At 35.4% G+C, this 12,613-nt stretch overlaps 1 protein-coding gene across 1 annotated transcript in view; it reads left to right on the top strand.

Moving 5' to 3' along the window:
* LOC150108517 (receptor-type tyrosine-protein phosphatase mu-like) overlaps nt 1-12,613 on the top strand; it is a 1,155,664-nt gene that overhangs the window by 1,077,841 nt on the left and 65,210 nt on the right. Inside the window, exon 42 of the mRNA XM_090415942.1 lies at nt 7,153-7,293. Coding sequence (XP_090272068.1) covers nt 7,153-7,293 — 141 coding nt within the window. The remainder of the gene's footprint in view (nt 1-7,152; nt 7,294-12,613) is intronic.

Below are 12,613 nucleotides of genomic sequence, written 5' to 3' on the forward strand. Positions count from 1 at the left end.
TTTATATGGACTTTTCAATTGAAGGTGAGTTAGCTGATCTCATACGGAGGTAGCAGGTTTTTTCTCCCGGAAACTTGGGTTTTTCCCGCATGCAGACAAATCGGCCCTTCAGAACACATGCAATTTACAGGCAAAAAATACTAGCTGATGTGGTGGTGGTTGTGGGCAGTAGATGGTGTTGATGTAGGTGATTGGTAGTGGTGGAGACGGAGAGTTGTACATTAGGTCTCCTGCGATGAGTCTTAGGACTCTTTGGAGGTGTCACGAATAATAATAATAATAATAATTAATTAATTTAAAAATAATAAATGAATAAAAATATAAACAATTAACAGCAATCACTTTCCAAAACCTAGAAATAGGCATACAGTCTGTCCATTTAAGATTAGGATGGTGGCATAGGGCTTCACATGATTCAGAAAAATTCAAATTCAAGCTTACTGTAGTGTAGCACCTTGGTACAGTCCCAGTGAACTCTGTTTCTAGTGTCAATGGCATGAGAAGCAAGCCCTGAACCTTCAGAATCCTATATAATCTTGATGTTCTTCAATTATTATTATTATTAAACAAGACCTCATGGAGTCAAAGACTCATCTAGGAGGTCCTTTTATCTCACACACATCTCATCATACCGTGTCTTAAACACGCTCAAACTCCTTGCAGACACCACACTCTCAGGCAAGGCATTCCAATCATTCACAACTCTGCACAAAAAAAAAACCTGCCTCTCACTCCCCTACTCACACCCTCTTTATACAGTTTCCAGGGATGACCTCTGGTTCTCCCCTGATCTACCACTATTCTCTGTAGAACTTCTCCACCATTGATCCTATAACAAACCCTTACCAACTTGTAGGTCTCTATCATATCTCCCCTCTTCCTTCTCTCCACTAGACTCTGCAAATTACATCTTTTCAATCTTTCCTCATACTCGACATTCCAGAGGTCAGAAACTACCTTAGTCGTCGCCTTTGGACCCTTTCCAACATCTCTTCATCCTTCTGAAAACCAGGTGACCAAATCTGGGCACAATAGTCCATGTGTGGCCTAATCAAAGCCTTATACAATGGAACAAGAATCTTCCTACTTCTACATGTCAGTGTCCTCTGCATCATTCCCAGAAGTCTTTGTGTTGTCTTCACAATTTTGGTGATGTGTCCCCTAAATTTTAGATCCTTATCCACTATCACCCCCAGATCTCTTATTTCCTCTACTTCCAACAATATATTCTCACCAAGCATAAATTCTGCATCCCATCTTTGTTTTCCAAATTTTAAAACCTTACATTTTGCATTCACATCCCCATTTGCTTGCCCAATTACTCAATTTATTCAAGTCTTCTTGCTAGGCCACAACATCTTCACTACCCTTCATGGTTCGTCCCAAACAACTGAATATCTCCATCCAAATCTTCGTCAATATCATTAATATACAAGTTAAATAGTAATGGCCCTAAAACAGACTCCTGAGGCACTCCACCAGTGACTTTCCTTTTCCTGGATATTGCACCCCCATACACAACTTGTTGATACCTATCAGATAGCCAGTCTCCAATCCAATGCACTAATCTAATATCCAACCCCCAAGTGTCAACTTATCATGAGGTACTCTATCAAAAGCTTTTGCGAAATCCAAGTATATTACTGTGTATCCTTCTCCCCTGTTCATTCTAATAGCAGCAGAATGGCCAGTCTCTCCAAAGTAGCAAAGATGACAAGAAGCAGAGTATATGATAAACAACAGGCAGGGATAAAGGTGATAATGCATTTTTGATAAATGGTAAGAAAGATAACAACTTCTGCACTGGTTTGAAAGTGGTGTACAAATTATATCTGAGAAGGGTCCTTTCTATCCTTTCTATTAGTCCTTAAAGGTAGTGTATGATGATCCTTTTAACAGAGATTGCAATCTGGAGAAGGGATGATAATTACCAAATATTTTCTGTATCAAAATCTTGCTATGTCCATTAAAGAATAGAGTAAATTTTATTTTATTTAATTCTTCTAATAGAAGAAACTCAAAAGAACAAATTGTGTGTGCTTGGTGTACAAGGCTCTTAATAATAACTTAATAATACTTGTGAAGGATGTATAGGAAATAATTTGAAAATAAATATTCAGTTGTTTGCTGATGGTGCAAAATTAGGTAGAATAATAGTTAATCAAGATGGTTTGGAAAGCTTGCAGGATGATTGAAACAGGCTGACTGTATGGGCAAATAATAATGTTAAACAGTTTAATGTGGAAAAATGTAAAGTTATGCATTTTGAGATAAATCGAGTACAGACTGTGCACCACATTGAACTGTACTCCAGGAAATTGATGAAGCCAGTGATTCGGGTGGGGTAGACAGAGAGTTCAGGTTGAGAGAACATACTGGGAAGGTTGCCCTGGTAGCTCTTAGGATTACTTGCTTATTGAAGAACATACTAACAAGCAGAGATAAAAAAGTTATCATTCCTCTTTAAAGGCCTTGATATGTACACATCAGGATTTATAGTGCTACTCATGTCTGATCACTGAGGTTTCATAGGAATGAAGAAGATAGCAAAGAGGATCTAGAGGCAAGTGACCAAGAGTGGCTTGGAATTCTCTCTATGAGGAATAGATTGAGAATTTATGGGTTGCAGAAGTTAGTTGATAAGCAAAAAAGAGAGGATATGATAGAAACATTTAAGTTACTTAAATGTTTTTATAGGATTGGTGCAGTGGAAATATTTCGACACTTAGCTAGAAGGGTAGATCAAAAGTTGTCCCTCGTAGAAATTAAGTAAGAGTGTGGTTACTAAGGTATAAGGACTAGATTTTTCACTCAAAGAGTGGTGAATGAATGAATGGAATGGGTTGCCAGAATCAGTCATAGGTGCTTTGTTTATTGATGGATTCAAGGAGGTATGACTACCTGGATACCATACTGGAAAGATCATACGATTGATTCAATGATCATATAAAGAGACAATATCAACAAATAATTTGTTATTAATAAACTGATGAATCCAGAAAGAAATTAATGGATATAACACACAAAATAGAGCAGGAAATTTGGAAGTGCAAGCAAGAGAAATAGATAGAGCTTTGTAGTAACCTGGATCCAAGAAAAGACAGCCAACACTGGAACATTATTAGAATCCTAGGCAACAACATCAAAGAAGAGAGCCAACAGAAAACAGACGTCATCATAAATGCTGGGAAAAAGTATTACAGATCAAGAAATGGCAAACACACTGGCAAAAAATAATTCAAACAACTCCAAACTTCAGTATAACAGAGAGGACAAGACCCTCAATAAACTCACAAGTAAGATACTAAAACAAGCAAGGACATACCAATCTAATGACATCTTCTCTGAAGAATTTACTCTAAGTGAATTAAATTCATCAATTGAGAAAATGAGAAAACTGCACCTAATAAATCTCCTGGTAATGATCTTATGTTTGGTCATATGGTAAAACACCTTGGCAAAAATGCCAAAAAAACAACTTCTTGGCAAACAGGCAAACTACCAAAAGAATGGAAAAAATCAGTTATTGTACCCATCCTAAAACCTGACTAAAATGTAGCAGAATGTCATAGCTATAGACCTATCACATGTACTAGTATACTCTGTAAATTTACTGAAAGAATCATACACTACAAACTCATGCACTGGCTCACAAAAAATAAGAAAATTAACTTCTACCAAACTGCCTATAGAGTGCGTCATTCGACGACAGATCAATTATTATACTTCTGCCAAACAATAATAGACTCATTTCAGGAAAAATCATCAAAAAAGATAACTGCCATATTCCTTGATATGACTTCTGCTTTTGATCATGTTTGGATCAAAAAATTAATACAAATAGTACGTGATATCAGAATGAGAGGAAATGCTTTAATCTGGAGCGCTGATTTCATGAGAGGAGAGAGGAAGAAAGATCAAGGTTAGTATCAATGCAGCAATATCTAGAGAGGGGAGAACCTGAGCTGGAGTTCTCCAGGGTCAGTACTCAGTCCCTTAATATTCCTTTTATATATCAATAACATTCATCCTTACCGTACAGAAGACAGAAAAGTAGATATAGGCACAAAAGAAGACACAAATATAGCCATCTGGCACACTAGTGATAAAATTAAAGAATCAGAAGAGATTCTAAACAAATTCATGAGAGGATTAGAAAAATGGTCAGATGAAATTAAACTCAAAATCAACCCAGATAAACAAAGTGGAGCTCAAAGCCAAAAACCGATGGTCACCTTCAGCTTCATCGGTAAAGAAAAAATTAGATAAAGTACAAGCAAAAGTGTCCGAGATTATCATTAGTGCAGTCTCATCCACTAACAACATCAGAGCCCAACAGGAATGTGGGCTTGATCCTGCTGGAGGACAAACAGAAATTTGCCACCATAAAATTCATTAATAATATCAGAAGCTACCAAAGTGATCATATCTCCCTAAAAACTTATGAACATTGGAATCAAAAATGCAGATGTCACAGATCATCAACTTTACAATACGATGACACTATCAGGAAGGAAATAGGTCTTGATCATCTAAATGCCCACCATAAGTAAACAACTTCTATTTTTCAGTCCTTTACTTCAATTACTTTCATAAATCTTAACCTTACCAAATCCTGTACAAAAAAAAAGAATCAAAAGAAATGTTCAAAGAAAAATTCCTAAATACTACACCTTCTTTCATCCTCCAAACAAGTTATTTGTTATACAGATGGATCATCAGACACCAATATGATTAATAGAGGCACTGGTACTCTCCTTCTACTCATAAAAGGTGAAAAACTTTCAATAAAAGTTGGATCTGGGAGAATTGCTTCCAATTTTACCAGTGAACTCTATGCAATAAATAAAGCACTCGAAGGTTACTTAAAAGTATCATCATCTCAACAATCAGAGGGAATTATAATTTACAGTGACTCAAGATCAGCTATGGAGGCAATTAAAAATGGCAATATCAAGCCACACAAGACATCGATAAACTCTTAAACCAATTAAAGTGTTTGGGAAAAAGGTACGTTTTACAATGGATTCCTGCTCATGTAGCCATTGATTACAATGAGCAGTTGATAAATTAGCAAAAGAGGCCTGAGAACTCAACCAAGACACTTACATGATATCTTGCTGATGCTAATGCACTAGCAAAATCTAAACAAATTCCACTAAAATCAGGGATACACCACCAAATTCCTGAAATCAATGTTGACAGAAAGACCTCCACCACGATAGTAAGACTCCTAACAGGACATTTTAGAGGAATGAAGATCAATATGGATGATATGAGAACATATAGAAACTGCAATAACTTCCCTAATACTGAACTGACATCCAATCACATTTTTATCATAATTTCTGCTGTCCAGAAATTACAGCAGCCTTGCAAGCAATAGACCCTAATCCTGAACAACAGCTCTATATGAACAAAATCATCGACATAAGTAAAACAGTTCCAAGGAGCACATGAAAATATTTAAAACTCTTCATAGGACAAGACAACAACAAGAACGTATGACATATATTGTGTGGATAGTTTTGGTCGCCTGCGATGAATCTTTGGGTTCCATGGAAGTGCCAATACAATAATAAAAATAATTATATATATTAACGATATGCTCATTAATGCAGATGCCAGTACAATAATATTAATAATAATGATGTATACTAATGACATGCTCATTAAATACTTCTGCTGCATCCTTTGCAATGGTTACTCTGCTACCATAACTATTCACCATTGTCAACCTGCCATAATTATTCTTCCTGTTGCTTGCCACATAACAGAAGAATTCCCTTAGATTATCATTGACTTGACTGGTGAATCTCCTCTCTTATTCTGCTGTTTCTTTTTTTACCATGCTTGTCACCTTTCTGACCTGTAGTTGATATTCCCCATTCATATATTACTACAAGCTGTCTTCTTTTCTCAGACTGCTTGCTTGATTTCACTGTTTATCCATCTCACTCCTACTCTGTTTATTTACTTAACGTTTGATATGCAGTTATTCATTGCTTGTGTCAGATACTGCTTTATCATTTCCCATGCAATGTGAACATCTTTTTTACACAGCTCCCCAACCAAAGGTGTTGATGCTAGTTCACTACAGAGCTTCTCATAATCACCCACTTTATAGTTCCACATATATATTCTCAACAATTTATTCTTTGACCTCTGTAGGAATACATTCAGATACTGCACTTTTCAATGCTTAAATAATGCACATCCATTGCACTCCCATCCTATTTGTTCTTCAAACTTTGATTAGTTGACAGTTCTTTAGGTGTTGAAAAAGTTGACTATTGATGACCTTCTCCATTACTTTATACAACACTAAAGTGAGAGCTATACATCAATATTTTGAACATAGACATCACCTTTTCACTATTGACTGTACATAGACGATAAAGAGCAGGAGCATATCTCTTGAGCCTAGTTAGTGAAATTTCAATGGGATCAAAAACTTTTTAGTATCCAGGTTTTTCATGATTCTTCCAATGCCTTTCTGGCAGTTCATAGGAGGGGAAATGCAGTGTTCTGCAAAGAAGGTGACTTGATCATCTTTTCTGAAATTGAATGACTCTAGGCTGGTTTTCTTCTATTGAATGTTCCATCCCATTGATTTTGTTATGGACACCTTGAAAATCAGTTTGTTATAAAAACTGATTTTCAAGGTGTTCAAACATCAGTTTTCATTAACATGAAAATTGATGTTCATTATGGACACCTTTCTAAAAGTCAGTGTCAAACTGACTTTTAGAAATTCTCAATAATCTTACCAGCTATGTGTTGATTAAGCCTTCATTCCTCTGAATGTTCTATCTACCTAACATGATCGTTCATATTTGTGATACCATTTCACTGCTGCGAATTTTGTTATCCTATCTATTCTAAATATAAACTCTGTAGATATTGTGTGATAACTATGTAAAACATATGTAAAAGTATAAATATTCCACATGTAAAATATCATTATTCATAATACGTTTAATTTTTCTGCCTATAATTTTTTCTTTAATACTTTCCAATAACTGTGCATTCTTCTGTGTATATCTAATGGGTGCTGATCGTCTATATTCATAAAATAATTAAATTTATATAATAATCTTATAATAGGTACCACATATGCACACATGTATATATATTTTATTTTTTCAATAGGGATACAAACACAAGGATGCATTCTTAGTTACACAGATTCCACTTTCACATACAGTTATTGACTTTTGGAGAATGGTGTATGACTATCAATCACCTCTAATTGTAATGCTGAATGGAAACTACACAGTTGAAGATACACTGGTAGTATAGTTGAATTTTGCTTTCATTTTACTGTACAATTGTTGACAATTAGATACTGCAATCAGTTTAATCATCAAGTTTATATTTAGATTTAAATGCCAGTCAAAGCTCAGATTGATAGTTTAATGGAATGAGAGCACATTGAAATGAATAGTTAAACAACAGTTTAATGACACCAGTATTTTTTCTCTGCCACAGAGTAATCAAGGAGGATACAATATAAAAATTTTGATGCACACACAAGCAATACAAAGAAGAAAACGATTAGACTTAAAACTAAAAAGACTTAAAATTAGACTTGGTTCTTAAAACTAACCTAACCTAAACAAATGGTTTTGTGAAACTTCCTTAGATATGGATAACCATATTTCCTAGACCTAATGCTCAACATCCATTTCTACTAGTACTTGTAATAGGGTACCTTTCCTAGGACTTCAGGCTTTACGTCTAATCATTTTCTTTTTTGTGTTGCTTGTGTGTGCATCAAAATTTTTATACTGTATCCTCCTTGAGGATACAATATAAAATTAAACTGTTGTTCAATTATTCATTTCACTGTGCTCTCATTCCATTAAACTATGAATCTGAGCTTCAACCATTTTGTTTAGATTAGGTTGGTTGGTTCTTAAAACCAAATTAACCTAAACAACAAAAAAAAAAGTCTTTCTCTTGTGTTTGTTTCTACTTCATGCAATGAAGCATAGTCATTTTTTACATTCTAATTGTGTGAGTAGTGTTCATGATATGACTATCTATATTTGAGATGGTGGATATATTTTTGTTCTTGACTGATGGTAGATTTGATCTTTCGGTCTGCTCTTAATAGGCCAACTTGCAAGTATAAGAAACTTTATATACGTACATCCAGAACTGAGAGAAGAAGGAAGTGATTTATATTTATATGCTGTATTTCTTTAAAGTTCGATTTATTCTGAGATATCCAAATATTGGCATTATTAAACTTATTTAATGCAATCCTATTTGATATCTTCATTCCATTAAACTGTTAACACGAGTAATAACTTTTGCATGTGTGATAATTTTTCAAAGAATGATGAATACAAAAACCTATTGCATTGAAAATGTTGATCTGTAATGGTATATATTTTGCTTGCTTTATTGATGCCACTTCATATTTAGGTTATGGTTGTTATCAGCATTCCTTTGAGTCACAAGAATAATTTGAAAGTGAGACAGGCAAGACAGAGGAGGGGGGGGGGGGGAGAGAGAGAGAGAGAGAGAGTGCAAAAGTACATTTAACATATGGTTAGACAGAATTATCACTCTCTCTCACCAAATGTTAAATTCATTTTATTCTTACTAATTATACTCAGTTTCAGTTCTTCCCATTTATTCATCATCCTTTGCATAAAAAAAATTTAAAACAATCATTGTTCATTATGCTATCTAGCCTATTCCTCTTATATACCATTTCCAGATTTAAGTTCTCTGTTTCCACTCTCTCTGACTACTTTATGAATACTTTATACTGTATTCATAAAGTGAAATTTTCTCCAGTTTGTACAGCTCCATCATATTATGTGTGTATGCGTGAGAGAGAGAGAGAGAGAATTGTCAGCAGTATAATTTTATCAAACTTTTTCATAACACAATTCCCTTTTTACATTTTTACCTCTATTACATTGGTATTATCATCATGGTTGGACTAAGAGTTAGATAATAATAATAATAATAGTTATTATTATTATTAACATCAGACCTCCATGGAGTCAAAAGCCTCATTGCAGGAATACCACACTCTTATTCAAAAAGATTATTGAACCTTAAACCTATTCACATTTTCTGCACTCATCACAATGGCATTGCAATCCACTTACTAACCACTCTCTATGCAGAGAACCTCCTTCTCCTCACACCTTCCTTATACAGCATCCATGGATGTCCTCTGGTTCTACTATTGTCTCCATCTACTCTATAAAAAATCGCCTCCACATTAATCTGCCAACAACCCTTTATCATCTTTCTCAATCATATCCTAGTCCTTCTTCTATTCATAAGGCTTTGCAAATTACACTTTTTCACTTTCTCCTCATATCCAAATTTTAAAGACCTGATACCTACTTACTGGATCTTATCTGGACCTTCTCTAAGATATCTTCATCCACATGAAGACCACATAACAAGATTTGCACAAAGTAGTATATATATGTGGCTTGATCAAGGCATTATACAAAGGAACCATAACCTCTTTGCTTCTGCATGTCAATGCTCTCCTCATCCTTTGCCATAATTCGTTGTGACATTTTTACAGTTTTAGCAGTTTTTCACCTCTTTCAAAATTCCCCCATTACTTATTCTGCATCTCAATCTTGCCTACTAAATTTTGAGACCTTCCACTTTAGAACATTAAAGTGGCAGCTTCACACTTCTTTTCATAGTCGTTCCTAACTTTGCATCAACAACAGCTGCATATCTCCAGTTAAGCCTGTCCAAATGCCATTTACAAGTTAAACAATAATGGTCCCAAAACACACCCTGTGGCACTTCACTAGTGACCTTCCTGTTTTTTCTCTTTTGTGATACCCTATATAGAACCAGCTGATACCTATCCAACAGTCAGTCACCTATCCATCTCACTAATCTCTTATCCAATCCTATCCATTGCAATTTAGTTACCAGCTTGTCCTCTGGCAGTCTATCAATGGCTTCCAAAAAATCCAAGTATATGTATGCATTTTTCCAGTGAATTCTTCACCCTGGTTGGAATACATAAGTAGACTGTTAAAATATGACCTTTCCCTAACAACCCCATGCTGATTATCATAAAGAATTTAATTGGGGGGGGGGGGGGGGGGCAAGTTGAGTAAATGATTTGAGAATACACACTACGCATCGGATACGACCTATAACTGAGCATCTGCAACAATTGCTAATTCATAAGTAGTATAGAAATAGAAGACATGACACAACAAAAATAAAAAAATGAATTTTGATTAGTAAAAAAGTAGGAAATTTTTCTATTGTTTTTTTCCTGGGGGAAGGGTCCCTTGCCCCCCCCCTTCCCCTCTGGGTGCACCACTGGCTATTATCAACCCAATTCTTAAACCCATTCCCAATATCTTTAATATATAAGTTGAACAACAATGGCCCCAATACAGACCCCTGAGGCATACCATTAGAGACTTATCCTCTTTTAGGATACCGCACCCCCATATACAACATTCCGATATCTACATGATAGATGGTTATCGATACAACTCACTAGTCTGTTATTTAATCCGCCTGTTTCAATTTATTTAATAGCTTGTCGTGTGGCAGTTTATCAAATGCTTTTGCAAAATCTAAGTATACCACTGAATATGCAACTCCTTTGTCCAATACTGTCACCTTGTTATAGTATATAAGTAGGTTGGTAAAATCTGATCTCTCTTTAACAAACCATATTGATAATCACAGAGAATACTGCTGTTATCAACCCATTTCTGTATCCTGGTTCTCACTAAATCTTTCAAATATCTTAGTCATAACTCCAGATATACAGATTGGCCTATAATTTTTGCCACAGCCTTATCACCACCTTTATGCAGTGGAGCAATTTTACATTCTTTCACACTCTCTTAGGACCTGTGCTATTGTAAGACTCTTATTAAACAGGAATGCTACTGCTAGCTCCCTGGAACAACTCTCTTAAGACATGTGATAATATATATCACCAAGTCATACTGCCTTATTGATATCAAGCTTATTTATTTCCTCATATACCTCCCACACACTCAATAATAAGCCATTCCCTCCTATTTCCTCTACACTTGAGCTTCTCATGAATTCACACTAATAAGGATGAAACATCCTGACTACCTACTTATACCTATTACCTACTACTACTTATGTCCTCTACAGCAGTGCTTCCCAAACTTATGGATGCCAAGGCCCCCTTCGAAAAAAAAAAATTTCACAGCCCCCATCGAAAAAAAAATCATAATACAGACATATTATTATAATATTTATTGTATTTATATTCAAGATTTTGCGTTTCTAATCAATAACTTTGAAATGAAACTTATATGAATAAGCATATATTTTACTAATATTCATTAATCGCTGAAATATGCAAGAAGCAAAATTTGTGAACCAACACCAATGTGTAATTTTTTTTCCATTAAAATATAAAAAAGAACAAAAATGAAATAATAAATAACATAAATTAAATACGTTTCTTTTAAGATTAAAAGAATCTACTTATGCTTAAAACATTTTAAATTTGTTTTCATTATTTCACGGCCCCCCCTCAACAAAACTTACGGCCCCAAGGGGGCCGTGGCCCAGTTTGGGAAGCGCTGCTCTACAGCAGTTACCAATCTACCAACTTAATCCCATAATAATCTTACCATTACATCTTACCATAAAAAGGAGAGCCTCTGTAGCTCAGTTAGTATAGCAATTCTTCCGCCAGCCTGGTTGGCCGAGTGGTTAGCATATCCATATCCACTCTCCAGTCAAAAGGCTGTGGGTTCGAATCCCGTCGTGGGCATAGATGTTTGTGATTGTCTGTGGAAATACTAGTGGTGGGTGGTAGATGCCATTGGGGTACACAGAGAGTTGTAGAGTAGGTGACCTCCCTCAATGAGTCTTTGGATTCCCTGGAGGTGTTGCATAAAAAAAAATCATTCTTCCATCTACTTGCTTCATATCAAAAAACTCTCTAAGATTTTTCATAGCCTGATTTGCTAATTGCTGCTCATACTGTAGTTTTGCTGTTCTTACCAACTAAGTCATCTTCTTGACCTGCTATTTATACTCCTCATGAAATTGACTGCTACTGTTATTCATTTTTTAGTATTTCCACAGTATCCTCTTCTTCCAAATTTCATGCTAAATACTTTCATTCATCCATTTGACACATACTTTATTCAGGCTTTTGACCTTCAGAATACATTCACACATCGATGTTGTTGAATATCTTTTGGTCACTTCTCATGCAGCATTTATCTCCTTCCCACTTAACACTTCAGTCCATGCTATAGCTCCAAGCATTGCGTAATTGCCTGCCATCTAATTCCACATATATCCTTTTCTCACAGAAGTCTTCATATGGCTAGCCACATCCCATATGATCACTTTATGATCACTCGCACCAACTGGAGGAAAGTGTAAAACCCCATTGCTTTCACATCCTCTGATAAAATGATCAGATCTAAACCTCTCAATCTTTGTGTGCCCTACTTTACACTACTTTACATGCTGCCTGAGATAGCTGTGGTTAGATACACTAACCACATGGGCAACTAGGCCAGCTGCTTCCACAGATGGTCTCTTGTTATTTTCCTATTCCATAAAAAAAATTCTTTCATGTTAATTT

This window comes from Typopeltis vanoorti, chromosome 3, assembly GCF_054136105.1.
Source record: "Typopeltis vanoorti isolate ZY-2024b chromosome 3, IOZ_Tvanoo_1.0, whole genome shotgun sequence".
In the NCBI taxonomy this organism is placed as follows: Eukaryota; Metazoa; Arthropoda; class Arachnida; order Uropygi; family Thelyphonidae; genus Typopeltis; species Typopeltis vanoorti.